This window comes from Peromyscus eremicus, chromosome 4, assembly GCF_949786415.1.
Source record: "Peromyscus eremicus chromosome 4, PerEre_H2_v1, whole genome shotgun sequence".
NCBI classification, from domain to species: Eukaryota; Metazoa; Chordata; class Mammalia; order Rodentia; family Cricetidae; genus Peromyscus; species Peromyscus eremicus.
Genome location: NC_081419.1, coordinates 5,012,261 through 5,034,337, shown reverse-complemented (window position 1 = coordinate 5,034,337; position 22,077 = coordinate 5,012,261). Strand labels below are relative to the sequence as shown.

At 53.9% G+C, this 22,077-nt stretch overlaps 1 protein-coding gene across 4 annotated transcripts in view; it reads right to left on the bottom strand.

The window, feature by feature from the left end:
* Window positions 1-436: 436 nt before the first annotated feature.
* Usp20 (ubiquitin specific peptidase 20) overlaps window positions 437-22,077 on the bottom strand; it is a 33,768-nt gene continuing 12,127 nt past the window's right edge. For all 4 annotated transcript variants that reach the window (XM_059260009.1, XM_059260008.1, XM_059260010.1 and 1 more), the window contains exons 6-26: window positions 20,210-20,272; window positions 19,775-19,906; window positions 18,479-18,575; window positions 18,008-18,077; window positions 16,334-16,447; window positions 14,880-14,958; window positions 11,128-11,575; window positions 10,610-10,750; window positions 10,199-10,314; window positions 9,874-10,046; window positions 9,300-9,394; window positions 5,899-5,932; window positions 5,657-5,702; window positions 4,941-5,121; window positions 4,734-4,860; window positions 4,360-4,529; window positions 4,191-4,272; window positions 3,459-3,567; window positions 2,300-2,402; window positions 1,271-1,342; window positions 437-837 (exon numbers count right to left, since the gene is read on the bottom strand). In XM_059260009.1, the coding sequence (XP_059115992.1) occupies window positions 677-837; window positions 1,271-1,342; window positions 2,300-2,402; window positions 3,459-3,567; window positions 4,191-4,272; window positions 4,360-4,529; window positions 4,734-4,860; window positions 4,941-5,121; window positions 5,657-5,702; window positions 5,899-5,932; window positions 9,300-9,394; window positions 9,874-10,046; window positions 10,199-10,314; window positions 10,610-10,750; window positions 11,128-11,575; window positions 14,880-14,958; window positions 16,334-16,447; window positions 18,008-18,077; window positions 18,479-18,575; window positions 19,775-19,906; window positions 20,210-20,272 (2,613 nt within the window). In that variant the 3' untranslated portion in view covers window positions 437-676. The remainder of the gene's footprint in view (window positions 838-1,270; window positions 1,343-2,299; window positions 2,403-3,458; window positions 3,568-4,190; window positions 4,273-4,359; window positions 4,530-4,733; window positions 4,861-4,940; window positions 5,122-5,656; window positions 5,703-5,898; window positions 5,933-9,299; window positions 9,395-9,873; window positions 10,047-10,198; window positions 10,315-10,609; window positions 10,751-11,127; window positions 11,576-14,879; window positions 14,959-16,333; window positions 16,448-18,007; window positions 18,078-18,478; window positions 18,576-19,774; window positions 19,907-20,209; window positions 20,273-22,077) is intronic.

Below are 22,077 nucleotides of genomic sequence, written 5' to 3'. Positions count from 1 at the left end.
AGCCACCCCCCAGGGCAGATGGCACCCAATCTGCTAGCAGCTCAGCAGACAAGGTGGTAGGTCCTCTCTCTCCAAGTAACAACTGCCCACTCTCCATTCCAACCACGAGTCCTGTTTCTATAGTCAATAACAAACACGGGGCAGCCTGCACCTCCAGGAGACTCTGGTAACCAACATGATGGGAGGGGCTGCTGCCAACATGCAGAGCCCCTCACAACCGTTCTGCCCCCCTGGGCATGGGAATCTACCTCTGTGAGTCCCTAAGGTGTTGGACCAAGTACACAGCAGAAAATACCCCAGAAGTGGCAGCCACTCCCAGCACCCCATCCCTGGGGCCAGCATTGGCTGAGGGGCAGCATGGGGCTCCTGGGACACAAGCTGGGCCCGAGCTAGCAAGAGGGCAGGTTTGGGGACACGGTGATGACAGTCAGAGTCCTCCAAGTCTGAGAGAATATATTTCCCAGCCCAGCATCTCTCATGGCAGACGGACCAGCCGCACTTAGCCTCTGCACCAGGCACACAGCAGCGCAGCTGCAGGGCACAGACACACCCTCGGGGAATGGCAGGTACCAGCCTTCAGGGACAACGGACACTCAGCAGGACGCAGCCTTCAGAGGGACGCAGGGCTGTCTGGAGAGGGAGGAGGGCCAGCCATAGCCACTCAGCCTGGCCCAAGTCACACAGCCCGGGTCTCAGCCTCAATCTTTTGTTCTCCATGCAGGCTCTCTGGGTCTGGGAGCTGGGCTACACTCTGCCGGATGGCGATCTCAGGGCCACCCCCATACAGGCTGTTCAGATAGGTCCAGGTCTCCTCGGAAATCTGCCCATAATCAGCCCCTGTGGAACAGGAGAAGCACACTTACACAGAGTCCACATTGTACACCAGTCCTCAGAGGAAACACCTTCTAGGTAGTGAGGACCCCTGGGATGAGGATGGGACCGTGCCCCAGAAGGGAGGGAGAGTAACCCCAGACCCTCCCAAAAGCTGCTACATGTACAAGTGCCATTCTTCTAGGGCCCCGAGGACAGGTCTCTGACTGTTGTCTCTTTCCCAGGGTTAGCTGACGGAAGAGTCAACCAGGCTAGCCGGAGCAGAAGAGGCGGGGTGCGGTGAGGGCCCGAGGACCTGCACCATGGCCTCTGGGCCTGGACTTGGATAACAGGACTTTGACAGGTGGCAAAGCTTCCTGGAAGGACAGGCCCTCATGTCAACCTGGTGGCATGAAGGTACTAAGGGCAGCCTGGCTGGGCTGGGGTGCTGGGGACTCACCCTGCTTTAGCTGGATATGGCCACTGCCTTTGACCTGAGCAATCCTGCTGTTGTCAATGGGCCCAGGAGGCTCTGCAACAGACAGGGCCGGGTTCAGTGTTCGAGAGAGACAGTGCTACCCTTCAGCAAGGCTTATCACCCAGAGCCCACAGAGACCATCCTGGCCTCAGATCAGAGCCAGGGCTAACAGACACTGGTGCACTGATGCCTTCTCTCCGGATTTCATGCCAGCCTCTTAGTACTCCAGACCCAGAAGAGGTACCTCCAGGGGGCATGGGATTATTTTAGACCAATGTTTCAGTGACGAGCATTGGTGGTAGCTGCCACCAGCTGAGTGTCCTTTCCTGGTCCTCTACCATCTCATCTAACCCTCAGCAATGATGGGAAGTGAGGACTGTTTACACAGGACAGAGGTTTGGCCAGCTGGAGAGACCAGCCCAGCTCAGAGCTGGAGGAAGGCAAGGCCAGAAGCCACATGGACAGAACCCCGGGCTATGGTCCTGACCACAGCCACCTGACTGCTTCAGCCAGAAAGGATGGGGCTGGGAAAAGGGATCCAACACCCTCTCCAGAACTGGCTGTTCGTGCTCTGAGAAGCAGGCAAATGCCTAGCACATGACATGCATGGGCTCTGCCAACCTGCCAGGCCTAGCCTGAGAGCCTGAGTGGCTGGGAAGGTGGCTCAGATCCATGGGCTGCTCTTTGCTGGTAACTTTCAGGATCCTGATAGCTCACTTATTACACGGCTGTCTTCATTTCTGCAAATCGGAGCGGTCAGACAAGTACCCCAGGCTTCCTAAAGGTCTAGAGCTAGCTACCCAGGAGGTGAGAACCCAAGGACACGGCCTTGCAGGAGGAGGGGCAGCTGCCCAGGGTCAGCAGGAGTGGACGGAGGATGGGGGGTGGGAACGCTGCTCTGCCATAGTGGCTGGAGAGCAGTGCCAGCCAGGCCTGAGGAACACGGCCCTCTGAATCCCAGGATGGAGCACCAACGACCCGCAGGCGGTCTCCCCAGGCCCTCCCACTCACCGCTGTCCTTCCCCTTGACGAAAGCCTCCCACTCTCGGAACCAGTGCATGCTGATGCAGTAGATGACTCCGGGAGACTCCTCTGCTTGGAATGCCTTGTTCAGCTGGGGGAGAAGGCAGGCTGGGGGGGGTCAGTCTGGTGCCTGTTCCTCATGACTTCCCAAAGTCCCAGCCCAGCCCCTGACCCTCACAGACACTGGATGCCCCAGGCAGAAGATCAATGACTCCTTGACATGTTCAAGAAAAGAGAAAATTCAAAGGGCAGAGAGACAGCTCAGGGGTTAAGAGCACTCACTGCTCTTGCAGAGGACTCGGTTCAATTCCCAGCACCCACATGGTGGCTCACAGCCATCCATAACTCCAACTCCAATGTTCTTCTCGGACCTCTGAGGGCACCAGGCACGCACATGGTGCCCATACATACATATATATATATATATATATATATATATATATATATATATATATGCAGGCAAAACATTCAAACACATAAAATAAATCTTAAAAAAGAAAGGCCAGTTTCCATACTGACCAGCTAGGTCACAACAGATAATGCCTGTAGCACTTTCCCAAAGGACGAGCACACAGAAGATGCTATTTTCTCCACTCACTAGACCTAACAGCAGCTCACGCGGTTCACTGTTCTAACAGCTCTAATGCTGGTGCTGGAGACGATGCCCAGGGCATCCCAGGTGCGGAGCCACACCTAGAGGCCCTCACTGGCACTTCTCTGTGGCTACAAGGCAGATGCCTTACGTACTTCTACCCACTATTTTAAATGCTCGAGGTCTCATATGCCCTGTTGTAAGCACCATGAGGGGAGCGGCCCCACCCACAGCAGTCCCGGTCCCAGCAGCCCCTCTTCTGATGGGCACCACACTCCTCACACTTTCTGTGAGTCTCAGGCACCTTCCACATGAGGGTGCAGAGCCCAGCAGTCCTCAGCTAGGAGTGCTCCATCCCCCAGGGACAGCAGTGCTCCTGTGGGGCACAGGATGGTAACCACTGTCAAGAGGCACTCAGCCTGGACCACTGAGACCGGCGCAGGCAGAGCAGGCCGGCCTCTCACTAACGCCAGAGGCTCTTCTCTCCATTCCCTACCCTCTGCTGCTCTGCAGAGCACTGCCTTTGGTCCCCAGGTCCCAACTCCCCAAATGCACCTTGATGAAAGTGTCAATCTCCACTCTCCTGCGCTTGGCCAGGGCCTCGATCTCCACCTGGCAGATGGAGCACACGTACAGATGATTCACAGCAGGGCCGCCCCCAAACCTGCTCGGGAAAGGAGGAAGAGCCAGCATCAGGCAGGGGAGGTGCCCCCGCCCCGTGCCCTCAGCCACACTCAGCGCAAAGGCAGTCAAGGGTCCTCTGGGCCTGCTTCTCTGTAAAAGGTGCCTGGAGCCCTGCTTCCTCCCGGGTGGGCCACCGAGCTCAGTGTGTGAGGCCTCAGTGCAGGGAGGCTGTGGCGGGAGACAGTGGCCCGGCCCCGGGGCCTTCCAGGATCAAGGGCTGTTCCCCACCACCCACTGGTAGCTGGCAGGAGAGCCCCTCCTTTGCAGGGGCAGACCCCACATATCCAGCTCCACAGGGGCCTGGGACTGGGCTAGGCTGCCGTGGGAGGGCTCTTGGGGTCACCGCACTTAACCCCAGAAGCCCCCAGTCCTGGCCCCACACCAGAAAGCCTGTGCTGAGTGGAGGTCAGAGGCCTAAGGCTACCCCCACCTCAGCCCTGAAGGCAATAGCCAAGGGCTTTCTTTCCATGGCAGAGCCGACAGGCTGGCCATGTGTCAGGCTGGATTCCCAGCAGCCACTGTGTCACCTTCGCTGGAACTGTACTGCCCAGGGAACCAGGGCAGTGGGGTCAGTCACCACTCCAGCCCGCTCCCAGCACTCACCTGCCATACAGGTGCTCCCAGACGCTCTGTGGCAGAATGACCACCAGGTCATCGATGTAGTGGTATTTGTTGGGTGGGATACCTGTGAAGGGAGGTACAGGAGGGAGAGCTGGGGCTTGGGCCCAGCCGGGCACCCCCAACACACCACCTCTCCCAGGGGAGACCTCACCTCCGTGCGAACACAGGAAGGTGTGGTTGGTGATAGGCCCTGGCTCTGCAAAGGTGTTGAACTTGTTCAGCCATTCTCGAGACACGTAGAACCGCAGCAGGCTGGGCTCCCGCATGGCAGCCAGGGACACCACCTGCTGCCGCTCCCGCATGGCCTCCTCGCTGCTCTTCCTGAGAATGGGGAGGCGGGGATGAGCCAATAGACCTGGGCCCAGGTTGTGCATAGACACCAAGCCATGCCAAGCCATGCCAAGTATGCACGCTGGGGTGTGGCCTGACCTCTCACAGGGCCACCACAGAAAAGCTCAGGAAAGCTAGCTTACAGAAACTGCAGACACAGACAGACACGTGGAGTGGGCTCCCCACCAGACCTACCTGTAGAAGAGCACATAGGCCTCCACATTCTGCACCACTGTCTCATGGACCTCGGTGACATACTGGTCATCGAATTCATACCACTGCCCATTGATCACATTCTGACAATAGGCAATGTAGTGCCCACCTGGCAGACAAGGACAGGTTATGGAGACCACAGGGCACGGACAGTGAAGGAGGGCTGGTTGGAGTGTGGGGCATACTCACTGCCTGCTGTGCCATGGTGACAAATGACAGAGAGGAGGTCATATGTGGTGACCTGAGACGTGCATTCCTTGGCCAGAAAAGGGCGTAGGTCGAGTCCCTCGAGGGGGAAGGAGACATGGCTGCTGACTTTGAAGGAGTACATCACCTCATGCCGGAAGCGCTTCAGGTGGACACACAGAATCTGAGGGGAGAGGGCAGACGCCAGTCACCCTGGCCATCTAGGGGAGATGACAGGGAAGCTCACAGATAGGACCCCCACACGGGAGCGAACAGCCCACTTTCCCTCACGAGGACTGGCGGCCTATGGTGTGGCTGCTAGGGAGGCGAGCTGGGCTGGTCCCTGAGGAAGCCGACTCTGCCCCCCGCTCGCCATGTTTACTTTCCAAGAATTCTGACACTGGTTTGGGGACTTTGAGGAGCCTCCCCAGGACACCATGCAGCCGCAGCCTGAGCCTTGTCTCTGCTCCAACTACAGAAGACTGTGCCAACCACAGCGACACTGCTCTCCTGGGGACCTCAGCAAGCCCCCGAGAGAAGAGGGAACTGAAGTCCAGAGGACACCTGTTACGATGGGACCCTGTCAGCACTCCCTGGGTGTCTCACCCCAAGCCCTTCTGTGTTTGTGCAGGGACAGGTCAGTCTTCACACGGCCCACAGGCCATGCCAACGTCCTGTCCACACGGACCCCAGCCTAACAGCCAAGGTGGTTCACTCACCTCAGGCAGACACAGGACTTTACAGTACTTCACACCATTCCGAAGCCTGCAGAGGAGGACACAGAGCCACGGTCAGTGTCCTGTAGGGAAGGAGTCAGTAGAGGGACCAGGGTACAGTCCCCTCCAGATCCTTGTCATCCTGGAGGTTAGCACAGGACTATCCGAGGGAACCCCTGGGGAAGTGTAAGCAGGAGGACTCTGGGGACAGGGAGCTGGGGACAGGCCCCCAGGGCACAACTTACTTCTTACACCGCTCACAGCTGTACATGTTGTCACCTAGTGCAAAGGAGCAAAGGTCAGAGGTCAGCAGGGACAGAAAATGGGGACAGAGAGGGCAAATAGGAATTATGTTTAAGGGGGAAATGGCAGGAAGTGACGGGACTCCAGAGACAGAACAAGAAACAAAAAGGTTTATTTGACAGTAACAAAAACAAAGGCACAGGCAGGCAGGGGGCAGAAGAGGAGGGGGCAGAAGAGGAGGGGGCAGAAGAGGAGGGGGAAGAAGAGGAGGGGGCAGAAGAGGAGGGGGCAGAAGAGGAGGGAAGCCAAGGCTGGAGGAGGCAGGGGATGGAACCTGGATGGAACCTGATTGCCATCGCCGGCCTCCGAGAGAGAGAGAGAGAGAGAGAGAGAGAGAGAGAGAGAGAGAGAGAGAGAGAGAGAGAGAGAGAGAGAGAGAGAGAGAGAGAGACACACACAGAGACACACACACACAGAAAGAGAGGGAGGGAGGGAGGGAGGGAGGGAGGGAGGGAGGGACAGAGACAGAGAGACACACACACACAGAGACAGAGATAGAGAGAGAGAGCTCAGCCGAGCTTTACGACCCGAGTTCCTCCCTGGGACTTACCTGGTGAAAGCAGAGAGCCAACTCAAGCTGTCCTCTGACTTCCACAAATGCAATGTGACATGTGACCACACGCAGAACAATACAAATATGCTTCAAATGTAAAACTCCATCAGTGGTAATAGTGCACACCTTTAATCCCAGCACTCGGGAGGCAGAGGCAGGCGGATCTCTAAGAGTTCAAGGCCAGCCTGGGCTACAGAGTGAGTGCCAGGACAGCTAGGATTCCACAGAGAAACCATATCCTAACAACTAATTAATTAAACTAAAAAATTAAAAATTAAAATTTTTTAAAAACTTCAAAAATCTAAGAAAACGTGGGTGTTTAGATTATAACATTCCAGGTGTGCAGTCTGTGCAGCCCTGGTGACTGAGCCCAGGGCCTGGTGCGACTAGACAAGCAGTCTGCCACCTGAGCCATACCCGCAGCCCGCTTCAAATTCTGTACCTGAGAAGGGTGCACAGAAAGACCTCCTAAAAACTCAACAGCCAAGTGACCTGCTATCAGAACAGACAGAGACTAACATGTATGTGTATGCACCTGCATTGTGGCTGCACATCTGAGCACTCGCCTGTGTGCGCATGTGCAGAGGCTAGCATTCACTATCGGGTCATCTTCCTCTATTGCTCTCTACCTTGTCTATTGAGACAGGGTCTCCCACCACACCCCTGGAGTTCATCAGTTCATCTAGACTGGCTGGTCAGTGAGGCCTGGGGTCCTCCTGGCTCTGCCCACCCCGATTATGGGGTTATAGACACACGCCACCATCCCTGGCTGCTGGGGGTCTGAACTCAGCAAACACTACTCACTCGATCGTCTCCCATCCCCACAAACAAACAGGAGGTTTTTAAAATAGATTATGATTTATTTTCTGGGTACGGGTATGTGCCATGTATGTCTACACACCATGCATGTGTGCAGTGCCCGAGAGATCAGAAGAAGGCATTGGTTACCCTGAAACTGGTCACTCGAGTTGGTTGTGAGCTGGTTGTGAGCTGCCATGGGGTGCGGGGAACTGAACAGCAACTGCTCGGACCTGCTGGGCCGTCTCACCAGCCCCCTTAGCTCCCCATGAAATATATTTAAGGTGCTCAGCATCACTAATCATTAGAGGATACAGATCAAAACCACAGTGGCACCACCGCACGCCCAGGAAGCTTGCAACTGCTCCGGAAAAAAAAAAAAAAAAAAAAACAGCAATGAGCTGGAACATGGGGAAACCCGAACCACGTGGAACTCTTCCATGATGGAGGTGTAAACTGCCGTTCCCACAGATCTAGCAAGAGTACTCCTAAGCGTACACAGACAGCATTATGTTCACGTTACGTCAGATCACGGATGTCCGCAGTAGTGACATCACAGCAGCTGATGGAGTCACAGAGGCGGGGTCCATCCGTAGACAGATAAAAATGGGAGAAAATTCTGAACCTTGTTTCCACAAGGGGGAAGAGGTCTGCCAGCTGGGAGGAGTCAGTCTCACACATTCAGAAGGAAGAAGAGCTGGGTGGGGCTCAGGGGTCAAGCACAACCCTAGCCAAGGCAAGGCTCTGAATTCAACCCCCAGCCCCACAAAAAGGACATTGTGGGGCTGGCACACAACAACGTAGAACGGTGACTATCAGGGACAGGAGAGGGACAGAGCCGTTTAATGGACACAGTTTTAGTTTGGCAAGATGAAATATTCTGGAATTGGAGGTGGTGGCTACAGTGATATTAAAATACACAACACTACTGAACTGTACATCTGAAGTCAAAAAACAATTAAAATGGTTAGGGTAGCAAAATTGGTGTTATTTGTATTTTACAATTGGAAAAGAAAGCAAAAAAAAAATTTTTTTTTTTTTTTGGTTTTTCGAGACAGGGTTTCTCTGTGTAGCTTTGTACCTTTCCTGGATCTCACTCTGTAGACCAGGCTGGCTTGAACTCACAGAGATCTGCCTGCTTCTGCCTCCCGAGAGCTGGGATTAAAGGCGTGCACCACCACTTCCCGGATGCAATTTTTTTTTTTAAATCATGAAATCAGTGTTATGGATCAGCAGGTAAAATGCTTGCCATCAAGCCTCACAGCCTGAGTTCGATCCCAAGACCCACATGCTGCAAGGACAGATTCAAGCCCAGGTGTCTCCTTGCTCCATACTAGGACAGTAGTGTGTACACATTAAGTAAATAGGTAAATATTTTAAATTACATTTAAGCACTCAAATTGGACATTGGTGGTGACATCTACAATCTCAGCTGGAGAAGTGGAGGCTAGAGGAACAGTGGTTTAAGGCCAGCCTGGGCTACACAATGAATCTGAGGCCAGCCTGGGCTGCACCAAGACCTTGCCTCAAAACAAAACAAACCACTTCTTTAATAACCAAGGAAGCATAAGGCTAAAGTGGAGTATCCCTTCTACCCACTGACCTAGTAGAAAATAACAATAGGTCAACAGCCAAGAGTCACAGGCAACAGTTTGGGAGGACAGGTGTCCAAGCCTTCCCTGGTGAGTAGCAGGTGAACATCTATCTCCTTTGTTTGGAACAGTCTCATGTAGCCCAGGCTGGTCTTGAACTCACTATGTAGCCCAGGATGCCCCTAAACCCTAATCTCTTGCCTCCACTCCTGGAGGGCTGGGGTCACAGGTGTGCACCTCCTGTAGGCTGGCAGTGGACTCTAACAGGTCAGTTTGTAAAACACTGTGGCCATGAGTCCATTAGCCCTGGGCTGTAGGTTAGCTGAGGCACAGCCATGATGGATGGGCTCTTTGCAACACCCCACTCCCTGTGGTCCCATTCTGGTAGTAGGCCACTCACCCTTCAGCTCATCAGCAGCAAAGAAAGCAGCCAGGCAGTCCTCCAGTGTGACGACAGGCCCCCAAAACCAGCTGGGGGTACAGGATACCACGAACCTGGACAGGAAGGGGGTGATAGGTGCTGTAGGGCCTGGGTATGGGGGTGTGGCCGAGGTCTGTTCGGGCCTGACTGGCAGCTTGACACAGCTGGAGACTAGGCCTTGAGCTGGACATTTTGTGTCCATAGGCTATGCAGGGGCCCAGATTACGTGCCCTTCCGTGAGGCCAGCTGCCTCGGGGATTAAGGAAGCTGCCCGCGATTCTCAGGTCACGCATGGGCCCAGATGCTGCCTCACTTTTATTTGTGGCTTGGCCACCCTCTGGGTTGTCACTTACCCTCTACCTTCAAGGAGCATGTAGTCAAGGCTATCCCGAAATGACCAAGACCCTGAACCCAGTTATTCATCTGCATCTTTGGCCTCCAGCTCCCCCGATCCATGGACTCTCCCTGGCCCCAAGAATGCTTGTTCCTGCATTTCTGGGTAGACCCAGGAAAGCAGGCCAGGCTGGAAGCCCCAGCTAGCAGGATGGCGTACCGTCGGATGTACTCCACGATGAAGGCCAGCCAGCCCTGGGAGGAGTAGCTGTCCCCACAGGCTCCCGGCTTGGCTGGTACATTCTGGTAGATGGCAGAGTGGAGTTTGGCTAGGTCTTCCTTGCCAGGGATGGGCAATGACAGGTCCTGGAATGTCTCCACCGTGGTAGACACCTATGGGGTGAAAACCAGCCTGGTGCCCACCTCTGCCAGTGTCTGTTGCCCCAGCAGGTGAAGCAGACGGCTTGCTCCTGGGGTAGGAATGCTAAGGGGAAGTCCACCCTGCCCTAGGTAGTAAACAATGCCAGACTGCCCTGGACACCCACCCGGTCACAGGTGAGACACTGCACCAGGCTGAGGACAGAGCCATTGAAGACATCTGAGATGACACTGCGGTAGCTCTGCTCCTTCCGCCTCCGGCCACCAGTACTGGGCACCTGGGCTGGGAACACAGCACAGGACTAGGCCAGCCTCCCCCGCATGGCAGGCACAGGCACAGACAAGAGGCACCTCAGCCACACTGTGCAGCCCTCACTGTGGATCACATGATTGGTTATATACGTCACCCCTTGGCATCTTAGCACCACCGTTTGTAAAATGGGGCTCCCTCTCATATCCCAAGGCTGCAACAAAGGTTTAAAGGCTCAAGTGAGCAGCACACAGACTGGACCAAGGTTGTAAGTGCCCCAAACTGGCCACCATGACATCCCCAGCTGAGCTCATCACTGCCCCCGAACCTTTCTTGAGCACGTACGATGGCCCCATCCTCACAGGGCTTGCACGAGGAGGGCTGCTGGACAGCTTGGTATGGCCCTCGTGGTGGTGGACAGGGCTGCAGGGGCGAGAGGAGCTGCGGATGTGAGCTTCGTTGTCTGGCTCTGGGGACAGCAAGGAGGAAGTACTGGGCCAGGGCGGCCACGCTAGTGCCCTCCATGCCAGCTCTGGGGCCAGAGCAAGAGAACCTGCCAGCATCTCCTCCCACACCTTCCTCTATGTCCATCCCCAACCCCATCAAATACACCGGGACATAGCAATCCAGTCTGTTTCCAACTAAGGCTCAAGACTAGGCAGGGCTGTGGCTCTGAAAGCCCAGTGAACCTGGTACTGAGGCGGTTCCCCGCCTGTGAGCAGGGCCCAGGGGCAGAGTCTCCCCCACCCCATGGCTGCTGCATGCTAGTGCTAGGCAGGCAGCAAGCACAGGGCTTACAGGCGGTGACTTCCCCGTGGCCCAAACAGTGACCTGGTTGACTGATACCTGGGGTCCGGCAGGGGCTGGTGGACCTTGGTGATGGTGGCTGGGTCTCGATGGGTTGGTTGTCAAGGGAGGCCATGGCCGTGTCCACATCAGCATCCTCATCCACTTGCTCTGAGTTGGTGCGCTGCTGGCCCCAGGAGAACTTGCGGTCCTTCATGCGCTCCTTCTCAGAGATGGCTCGGCCCGCCTCATCTGGGATCAGCAGCTCCATCTCAGCCTTCGAGTTACCTCCACCACGCCCTTGCCCATCACCCTCCCCCCTGTCACTGCTCGAGTCACAGGACAGAAACTCGTCCTCTGACGGGCTCCGGTCTCCATCACGCCTCTCCTCTGTGTCACTGGAATCTGAGTCCCGGGCATCAGTGAGTGCTGTCACAGCAGCTACCATGGGCTCCTTGAGCTCCTCGTGAAGCTGGTCCATCAGGCAGCGTAGGAACTCCTGGGTGTCCTGCAACCAGGGCCATGTCACCAGGGCTTTCCAGGGATATTAGAGCCACCATGGGCACTGCTGCTTCTGCCCACAAGGCCGCCAGCCACCTCCAGCAGGTCCTGGTAGGCACCCATGTAGACAAGTGGCTTAGCCCCCATGGCAGTCTCCACCATAGTTCTGTGCTAAGCCCCACCTCCAACCGGGGCTCAGAGAGACTATGGGACTCCTCCCAGGTCACACAGCACACGAAGAGCCAGGGGACACAGAACCAGTTTCAACTCTGATTCTGCACGAACAGCCACACCCAGCCACTGACATCTCCTTGCTCCCTGAGCAGAGGTCAGCAGGGTGGCAGGGACCCGGGAAGGGTGAAAGTATAGGATGCTGCAAGCCAGACCTGTCAAGAATACTGCGCTGAACAGCGCTACCCAACAAGCCAGGCAGCCAAGCTGATCCCTTCTCTACGGTTGCATCTTCCTGCTTCCCCACACGGTGCCACCATGTGTGTGACACTGGGGCAAGGAGAGAGGCCCTGGAAGTAGACTCCCATTCTCCTGGCTCACATGGGCAGGACAAAGATCAAGTTGCTTCCCCCAAAGGATGATGTCATTTTGGGATCCAGTACCTAATCCAGCCCTGCAGGAAGCTGGGAGGTGACCTACTTAGAGGCAGAGCTACTCTAAGGTGGTGATGGCAGATGACCTCAAGGGCTGAGAGCATTGGAAGACATGGGCTCCAAGGCCAGCAGCAGCCTGACGAACCCTGAGCCACTCCTGGACCACACGAGGGAAGTAGCTCATAGGCATCCAGAGGCAACTGAGGTTCTACCTTGGATGGAAGTCCCCAGGAGAGGTCAGTGGGACCCACAACTGGCCTCTGTCCATCAGGAGGGCAGGAGTAAGAATGACCACCTATTGCTCCTTCCTTTTACAAGATTAGGGGGATGGTTTGCTCAATGTGCCAAGCATAAGACCTGACTTCAAGCACCAGAATCCACATTAAAAACAAAATCAGATGTGGTGACATGCACTGGAGTCCCAGCACTGGGGGTGCAGAGACAGACAGATCCCCGGGCTAACTGGTCAGCCAGGCTCAACCAATAATCAGTGAGCTCCATACCAGTAAGAGATGCTGTGTCAAAGGGGGTGGTCCCTGAGGTCACCTTCCAACCTCTCTGCAAGTGCAGATGCATGTACACGTACACACACACACACACACACACACACACACACACACACACACAATCTTTTTAAAAAGAAAAAAAATTTTTTTTTTAGATTTATTTGTTTATTATGTATACAGTGTTCTGCCTACATGTGTCCCTACAGTCCAGAAGAGGGTACCAGGTCTCATTACAGGTGGTTGTGAGCCACCATGTGGTTGCTGGGAATTGAACTTAGGACCTCTAGAAGAGCAGCCAGTGCTCTTAACCACCGAGCCATCTCTCCAGCTCCAAAAAGAAAATTTTCTAGCCAGGTGGTGGTGGTGGTGCACACCTTTAGTCCCAGTACTTGTGAGGCAGAGGCCAGGCCAGCCTAGTCTATAGGATACAGAGAAACCCTGTCTCAAAAAACCAATAAATAAATAAGACTTAGAAATGTCTGCAGAAGTACAAGGACCAGGGAAAGCAGCTTCTGCTGGGGTCTAGATGGATGTCACAGCACAGCCAAGTGGCACCACTGGATGGTGTCCACTTGGTGGTAAGGGACAGGCTCGGTTGTACATCTTCTGAGCCTTGCTCCCCTGGGACATGGGGAGCAACATGCCCCCTTTGCAGTAGACAATGAGCCCAGGCCACTGGGGTCCCCACTTCCCAGAACAGGCAGTAGAGAGGCAGTGTAGACTTTCTCAGGCAGACAGCCCGGTACCCACTCCAAGGACCTGAGCACATGCTCCAGGGCCCCCAGCCTGGACTGGGTGGCAGACAAGAGTGTGAAGGCACCTCTAGTGTCCACCACTGCATCTGAGAGACCAGCATATAGGCAGCGGAAGATGTGGCCCAGACAGGTCCAGCTCTGACTGCAGGTTTAGCTAGGAATCCCTACCATACAACAGGCCATGTGGGCCCAGCATGGGCTGAGGACTCATACGGCACATTCTAGATTTCATGATTTCCTTTCTTGGCTGCCCTGGAACTCACTGTGTAGACCAGCCTGGCCTCAGACTCACAGCAATCCACCTGACTCTGCCTTCCTGAATGCTGGGACCAAAGGTGTATGTCACCACGCTTGGCTTGTGATTTTCTAAAAATCACAAAGGTCTCAACGGTGCTCTCTGAGTTAAGTTTTTCTTGCTAGGGATGGTAGAGCATACCTGTGATCTTTGATTTCAGCACTCAGCACTCAAGAGGTAGGGGCAGGTGAACTCTGAGTTCAAGACCAGCCTGGTCTATACAGTGAGTTCCAGGATACCCAGATTTACATAGCAAGAACCACAAAAAGGAAAAAAAAAGCAACAAAGCCGGGCGGTGGTGGAGTACCGCCTTTAATCCCAGCACTTGGGAGGCAGAGCCAGGGCGGATCTCTGTGAGTTCGAGGCCAGCCTGGTCTACAAAGCGAGTTCCAGGACAGGCTCCAAAGCTACACAGAGAAACCCTGTCTCGAAAAAACAAAAAACAAAAAACAAAAAACAAAAAACCCAAACCAAAACCAAACAAATCTCCCCTCCCCCCCAGAAAAAGAAAAAGCAGGGCTCTCTGTGCAGAGAGCTTGCAGTGGGAGCCTGCAGCCCCCAGCCTGGTCTCCAGATCCACATCAATTGGGGCCTAGTGGTACACCTATAATCCCAGAGCTAGGGAGGCAAAGACAGCAGGGTCTGGGGTTTGTCAGGTCAGTAAGTCTACCCTAACTGTGAGTTCCAGGCTGTTACGTGATCCTGTCTCAAAACAATAAGGTGGGGAGTGACTAACGAAGAATATCCAACACCAACCTCTGTCCTCCACACACGTGTACATGCTCATGTGCGTGCACCACACACACACACACATACACACACACACACACACACACACACACACACACACACACACACACACACATAAGTAAACAATAAGAATTAGTAAGAAAAGACTCCGAGGAGGCTGAGGGGCAGGGCTGCTGCAGGCAGGTGTCTGGGCGTCCTCTCCACTGCTTCTCTCCTGTGTGGCTGGCTTGGGGGACTTGGTCCCTTAACCCTCAGTTCCTTGTCTGCAAGGCAGCACTAAAGGGTAGCAGGTCACTGGAGACCTCATTTCCGTTAGTAAAAGGGCTCTGACAGCAGCCTTTCTGCCTACTGTGAGGTCTGTTCTGGCTGGGCCAGTGTCCCAAGCAGCTCGACAGCTTACCTGCTGGGCATAGCCTCGGAACATCGGGTTGACCAACTTGATCCCATGGGACAGGCTGGTGGGGACCACATAGCTTGGCCTGTGGGGAGACCAAACCTGCTAGCACAGGTGGCCAGCCTGGAGCTACGCCATGAAAGGCAAGAGGACAAGGCAGATCAGACCCCACAGGGGCTGTTCCCACCACCCCCACTGGCCCCGCTGGCCAGGAGACAAGCCCACAGGGTCCATTGCTAAAAAACCTAAAACTTCACAGAAGTACAATGAAATACTATCACCAATGTGTCCCCACCAAAGAGGACACATCAAGACCCTAGTGGTCCCTAGAAGAGCAGGCTACAGTGCACCCAGGAACCCCAACAGCAACTCTGACCTCTGACCTGTGGAACAGTATAAGCAGTTTCTTTTCCTTCTTTTCTCTCTCTCTCCTTTCTTCTTTTTTTCCCCCCTCCGAGACAGGGTTTCTCTGTGTAGCCCTGGCTTCCTGGATCTCACTCTGTAGACCAGGCTGGCCTTGAACTCACAGAGATCCGCCCGCCTCTGTCTCCCGAGTGCTGGGACTAAAAGTGTGCACCACCACCACCCGGCTGTACTGTTAGTTTCTTAATCCATTTCCACACCTACTGTGTGTGGTGTGGGCACGTTCAAGTTCTCCCTACTTCACTTTCCTTTCTTTATTCTTACATTTGTTCTTTTGTTTGCTTGCTTTTGTAAGCTTGAGGACTATTTTGTTACAGTTTGAGAGCAGAACAGGGCAGGCATGCTGTAAACCTTGCAGTTTCAGGGAGAAGGGGAAGATCTAGGAGAAGGGAGAGTCGGCCACCCCCCCCACCCCCCCACCCCCCACCCCCTGTGAGCTAGGGACTCTCAGCGAGCAGGCGGTCGGTCAGCAAGCAGCTGATGGGAGGCCCTTCAGGAAAGGGTGAGAAGCCCCAAGGGCCAGAACAAGCAGGGTGAGGGTTTCGGCCAGGATGTGACGCAGGGACAGAGGGAATTTAGTGAGGGTCTGTAAGCAACTGCCTCCCCTTCCACTTGCCCAGAGACCATGCTTCTCATCTTTACATGCCATTTACTCTGCCACAACCCTGGCCTGGCCAGCACCCAACACTCCTGGGCAAGCACCCCACCCCCGACTACAGCCTCAACTGAGACCCGACACTGGCAGGATGGTCTGCAGCTCTCTGCACAGACATCTGTCAAAACAGCTGTCGCCCAGACTTGATGTGAGTTCAGACCCTAGTTCATGGTCACAGGCTCTGTGGCTGCAAACAAGAATCACGCCTCCAGCTCTGTACCTGTCTCCCCACTCATCAGACAGAACTAGATCAAACCAGACACGCGGTGCAGGATTGCTGTGAGCATTCGAGTGCTCTGGAGAATCCAGAGGATGCGCTCCATCAAGACAGCAAGGCTGTCCTGCCCCACAGATCTAGTCAAGGTCAGACTCAGACACTCACCGTCTCTTGTGCCAGACCTCAGAGATCAACTTCTGGTAACTTTTGCACAAGGCTGGCTTCTTGTCCGTGCGCACCAGGCCACCACACTCCAGGAAGAACTGGGTGAGTGGAGGGCTGGGTTGTGGGTGGAGAGCCAGGACAGAAAAGAAATGGGAGGAACACAGTGTTATTCAGAAGGACTAGGTGAGGGCTGAGAGATGGCTCAGTGAGTCACTGAGCCTGGTGAGCCGAGTTCAGTCCTGGACCTGATTGGTGAAGGAACAGCCAACTCCTATGGCTGCCCACGACTCCATCCATGCTCACACACACATTCACAATAAATAAATAAATACCCTTTTTTAAGGAGCAAAGTGAGCAACAAAAGACCAAAATGGCCATGGAAGATGAGGCCCCCACACCCAGAACTCCCTGCAGATGACTAAAAGGACCCCACCTAGACCAAAACTCCCCAAATTCATGTTAAAGTCCTGACCCCTCATGTCTCAGTATGTGACTCCACAAGAGACAGGACCTTTAAGTAGTAGTCAGATCACTATGGAGTGCTGGATAGGCCCCAGGCCAGTCCCAGTGTCCTGACAGAGGAATTTTGGGGTGTACAGAGGCAAAGACCTCAATGGAATGTGACTACCTACTGGAGGAGAAGGGCCTGGGGAGAAACTGCTGACAGTGGGTCTCCAGGATTGAGAGCCAGGAAGGCCTTGTCAACTGCAGCAAACAAATATCCCTTTCTCCTGAGTCAGATGGGGGCTCCCTGCCACAGGTCCTGAGGCCGTGACTCTGTACGAACAGAGGTGGAGCGCCCCCTGTCCCCCAGAGCCTACACTGCAGGACTTGTCAGGTGGGAGGGCACCTCAATTCCCTTTCCACATGTTTTAGAAGTTATCACACTGCAGGAAACCACATATTCGCATGTGTGAGCATGCACACACTGGTGCATGTACACACATATGTCAAACATATGCAAACAATGTCAATTGACCATATAGCCATGAGACAGCCACCGTGAACCTTTGGGGGCTGTCCTTCCAGACTTTTCTAGGTGTTCTTATCTGTTCCCTTTCCCCCTCCTCCCCTCCCTTCTGTATGTATATTGGCTGTTAACATACAAACTATATATACATAGGGAAAAGGGGAAGGCTGCTGGGTTTGCCCTATCATCACTGGGTCAGCTGTGTGTGTGTGTGTGTGTGTGTGTGTGTGTAAATGATGAACACACATACTCTCAATCACAACTGTTTAGAGACCCCCACTAAACAGGCCTGCACCACACCTGGCAACCTCCCTTCTACCTGCCAGGTTCTGCACCCCTCCAGTAAATGTTGGCCTACACTCCCCGAAGGACTGCAATACAATAAACTTATTCTCTTGCAGACAGGCCACATGTACACAGTATCAGGGTGGAACCCAGGGACTCGCACATGCTGGGTCAACCCTCCCCAATCACTGGTGCTGGGCACCCCTGTGCCTGTCATGGCTCCTCCTCTCTGTCATGTGAGGGCTGGCATGAGACTAAAAGGGATGGCAGTCACTGGGCATGCCTGGTTCTAGGGGTTTTGAAGTCTATCTTATCCCATGTCCACGGCCAATGTGCAACACACAGAGTGGAGATGGCTGCTCTTTCTAGGGTTTTGCCAGGGACATCTCCTGCCCTTCCCTTAGGAGAGGACAACCTACCAATTGGACAAGGCCTGCAGGGCAGCGTTCATGTAACAGGAGTTCCCCAGGTTCTTCATGCCTGTAAGGCCTAAAAACAACATGGAGAAGGACTGAAAACCCTGTCCAGAAGGACCCTCACAAGCCTCCTCCACTGAGGAGCTCCACCCAGGCCCTGCTGGAGCATAACTGTATTCCACCCAGAGATCTCTCAGAACACCTAAGCAGGGCTGGGTGTGCCAAACAAAAGGGCCCTTAGCTACTCTGCCCAGCTCAGGCTCCCAACCACATGGGTAAGGAAGCCACACACACAGGGCCTATGACCAACACTTCGTGCAGCTGAGAAAGCAATGACCGAGTCACTAGGACGGCACACCCTGTGCACATGCCACCCTGCCCACTGCACCATGGCAGCTGGAGCCAGCAGGGACAAGCCCCTGGTACTCTCCATGCCCAGCCTGGCCCAGCGGCTCTCCTGTTGTCAGCCATTACCTCGAGGCTTCAGGTCATCGTCCTCAGACTCAGATTCTCCTTCATCAGCCACAGCAATGGGGACGGCTTTCAGAGGGTGGGAGGGGGGTGGGGAGTCCTGTGTTAAAGACCCAAGTGAGGAAACTGGGGTGAAGGGGGGGACCTGATGCACTCACCTCCTCCCAAGGGAAGCATGTGCAGCCCCTCGGCATCTAGCTAGCCCTGAGTGACCCAACAAAGTGAAGGATATCATGCAAAAAGGGAGGTTGGGGACCTTGCCCTGGGAACTCCCAGACTTGTGTTTAATTTGTAAGAACTGCTGTTTCCTTTAGAAGACATTGGAAGCAGAGGAGGAGCAAGAAAAACCACACAATCCCAGTTTCTCCAGCAAGCACTGCTAACTACTGTCCACATCTGGACATGTTTACCACTTGACACACAACAACGGATATTATACACTGTCATAGGCCGAAAAACTTAAGGGTTGGGGAGGCATCTCAGTGGGTAGGAGAGCACACTGCTTTTGCAGAGGACCCACATCAGGGAGCTCACAAGAGCCTATCCCAGCTCCAGGGCATCTGATAATTCCCTCTTGCTTCCTCAGCTCCTAAACTCATGTGCACAAACACATGCACACATACAGAAGAAAAATACAATCTTCCCCCCTCCCCTTTTTAAAAATTAAAAATAAAAACTTCTGCAAACATCTCCCGGTCACACTGTATTCAATAAATGCTTTTAGCTATGATATGCTGTCTCAGCAAGAAGCCAACAGAGAAACATGCACACACACCCCCCACCTGCACATATCCAAACCCTCCTGCACCTACCCACATACCCACACACATCTCTGCCCACAATACCCTGGCCTTCCAGGGTTGCTAGTCTAGCCTGACGGATGAGTTTGCTGGCCCCTACCAAGCACCAGCCAGGCAAGGGTGGATGGAGCCTGCCATCCTGAGGAGTGCCCAGTGCCCTGCTGCCAAAGGGACAGTTCTCTCACAGGGGTTTCCACAAAGGAGTATGCCACAGTAACTACTCTTGGGTTCCTCAGGATATACTTTAGGTGTGGGACTGCCAGGGACTACCTGTGACTTTGCTGAGTCCTCCTATAGCCATGAATGGACCCCTGCACCTACCCAACCCACCCTGCCCCTGCTCATCTGTCCCCTCACAGCCTTACATGGGTCCTGTCACAACTGGGCTCAGCGAGCACTGAGCTCCTTGTCACATACTTCCTCTGGACTCCCTGGCTCAGGTCACACTGCTCCATCTGGACACTGTTGTCCACAACCAGCCTGAGCTCTGCGCCCCTACCTGCTCTGAGAGCTTGGCTGAGGAGCTGGGCAGGTGGACTGCCAGGCGCTGCTCCAGGAAGACTTCGCGCTCACAGGCATAGCACCACACCCGGAACGTGGTCAGGTTCACAGTCAGGTTGTGCTTTTTCACCTGGAGGGGGAGACCCCAAAGAAGGCTGAAGACAACATGGCCGAGCAGATGCCCTGACCCAGCAAGTCCCCCCCCAACCCCCTGCACCACAGGGAAGAGGCAGCCTGGTCAGTGTCCAGGAGCTGAGGCTAGCTCCTCCTCCGCCAGGGCAGCATCCACCAGACAGGGCTAGTGTGGGAGGCTATGCCTGCTTCCCGACTGCTCTGCTTTCTAGGCCCAGTCACCAGCACCTAGGGCCGGTGGAGCTAGGAGGCTGCTGGCAAGGGCTGGGCCCTGGGCTCCCCCCCCCCCCGCCACACCCACCTGTGCGTGAATGGTGCTGTGGTCAGCAAAGGACTCTCCACAGCCAACATAGGGACAGGTGACCTGGGGAGAGACATGAGAGTGGCCTGGAACCCGCAGCAGAGATAGTAAGTCCCTAACTGTACCCCAAGGCAGTATGACTTGGAGCTATCCAACACATGACTGAGGGGCTCCCACCCTAAAATAACAAAGGCCTATGCCACCAAAGATGAGGGTGGCCACCAAAAAAAAAAAAAAAAAAGTGGCCCTGCACTGAGTGAAGGAGATGCTGCGCCCAGATGCTGGGGCCAGTGCCTGTCCCTTTACTTCATGGGCCAGGAACAAGGGACACTAAAAGGCCTGTGGGTGCTCAAAAATAACAGTGTCAGCAGCCAGAGCCCAACACTATCCCAACATCCCATAATCGGGTCTGCTCACCTCTGACCCCTGCCTTTGGCCTCACATTTGTCTCTCCCAGCTCTGCCTCCCCGCAAACCCAGTTTCAGAGTCTCTTCCACGGGCCTTTACCCCACTGTGGGAGACAGCAGACACCAGTCCCCCTTCTCCAGGAGGGCCTGGTGCCACGGACAGTCTCGGGAAGACCACTGCCTGTGACCCTAAATCCGTGCTCAAAGCATACCATTCCTGGTGTCAGGCTCCCACATCTGGCCTCTGGAGAACCTGGGGTTCCAGTGAAGCGGGACTAGGTCCCTGGAAGCCCTTCCGGCTGTCTCCTGAGTACCTGGTGTGCTACAATCCTCACTCTGAGTGACAGGTCAGAGTACCTCTGGGGTCCTCTAACTTCTGCAAAGATTGACTTGGTGTTTTCCTCACTTAACATCTTGCTGGAGACTGACTCTTTAAGACCAAGTATGCCAGGTAACCCAGGCTGGCTGTGTAGACCAGGCTGAGTGCAAACTGTGACCATCTTCCTGCTTCTGCCCCTCACACATTAGGAGTACAGTTTGCATCAGCACACCCAGCCTGCTAGAGTTTATTTTTTAATAGTTTTTCCCTGAGCATGGTGGCATATGCTTTTAGTCCCTTCAGGAGGCAGAGGCAGATGGATCTCTATGAGTTCAAGGCCAGCCTGATCTACACAGTAATTTTCAGGACAGTCACGACTACGTAGAGAGATCCTGATTATAAATAAATAAATAAATAAATAAATAAATAAATAAATAAATAAATAAATAAATAAATAAATAAATGAATGAAAATTTTGGGGGCTGGGTCACATGCCTTTAATTCCAGCATTTGGGAGGCAGAGGCAGGTGGTTCTCTGATTTCGAGGCCAGCCTGGTCTACAAAGGAGTTCCAGCACAGCCAGGAACTATACAGAGAAATCCTATCTCAAAAAAAAAAAAAAAAAAAAAAGGATTTGTTTTAAACAAACAAACAGGGCCTCTCTGTGTAGCCCTGGCTGTCCTAGAGTTCACTGTGTAGACCAGGTTGGTCTTGAACTCACAGAAATCTTCCTGTCTCTGCCTTCTTCTGAGTGGTGAGATTAAAGATGTGTACTACCATACTTTTTTGTTTTTGGGTTTTGGTTTTTTTTTTTTTTTTTTTTGGTTTTTTAGAGACAGGGTTTCTCTGTGTAGTTTTGGTGCCTGTCCTGGAACTCACTCTGTAGACCAGGCTGGCCTCGAACTCACAGAGATCCGCCTGCCTCTGTTTCCCGAGTGCTGGGACTAAAGGCGTGTGTCACCACCGCCCGGCCCATACATGGACTTTTAAAAAGAAATTTTAAATAACATTTTTGAGAGTCATTATAAAATTTACCACGTATTTATAGGAAATTTGAATACTACTTGTAATTCTACACCCCAGAGAAAAGTGGCACATCTTGATACATCTACCTTCATTCTTTCTTTTTTCTTTGACACTGA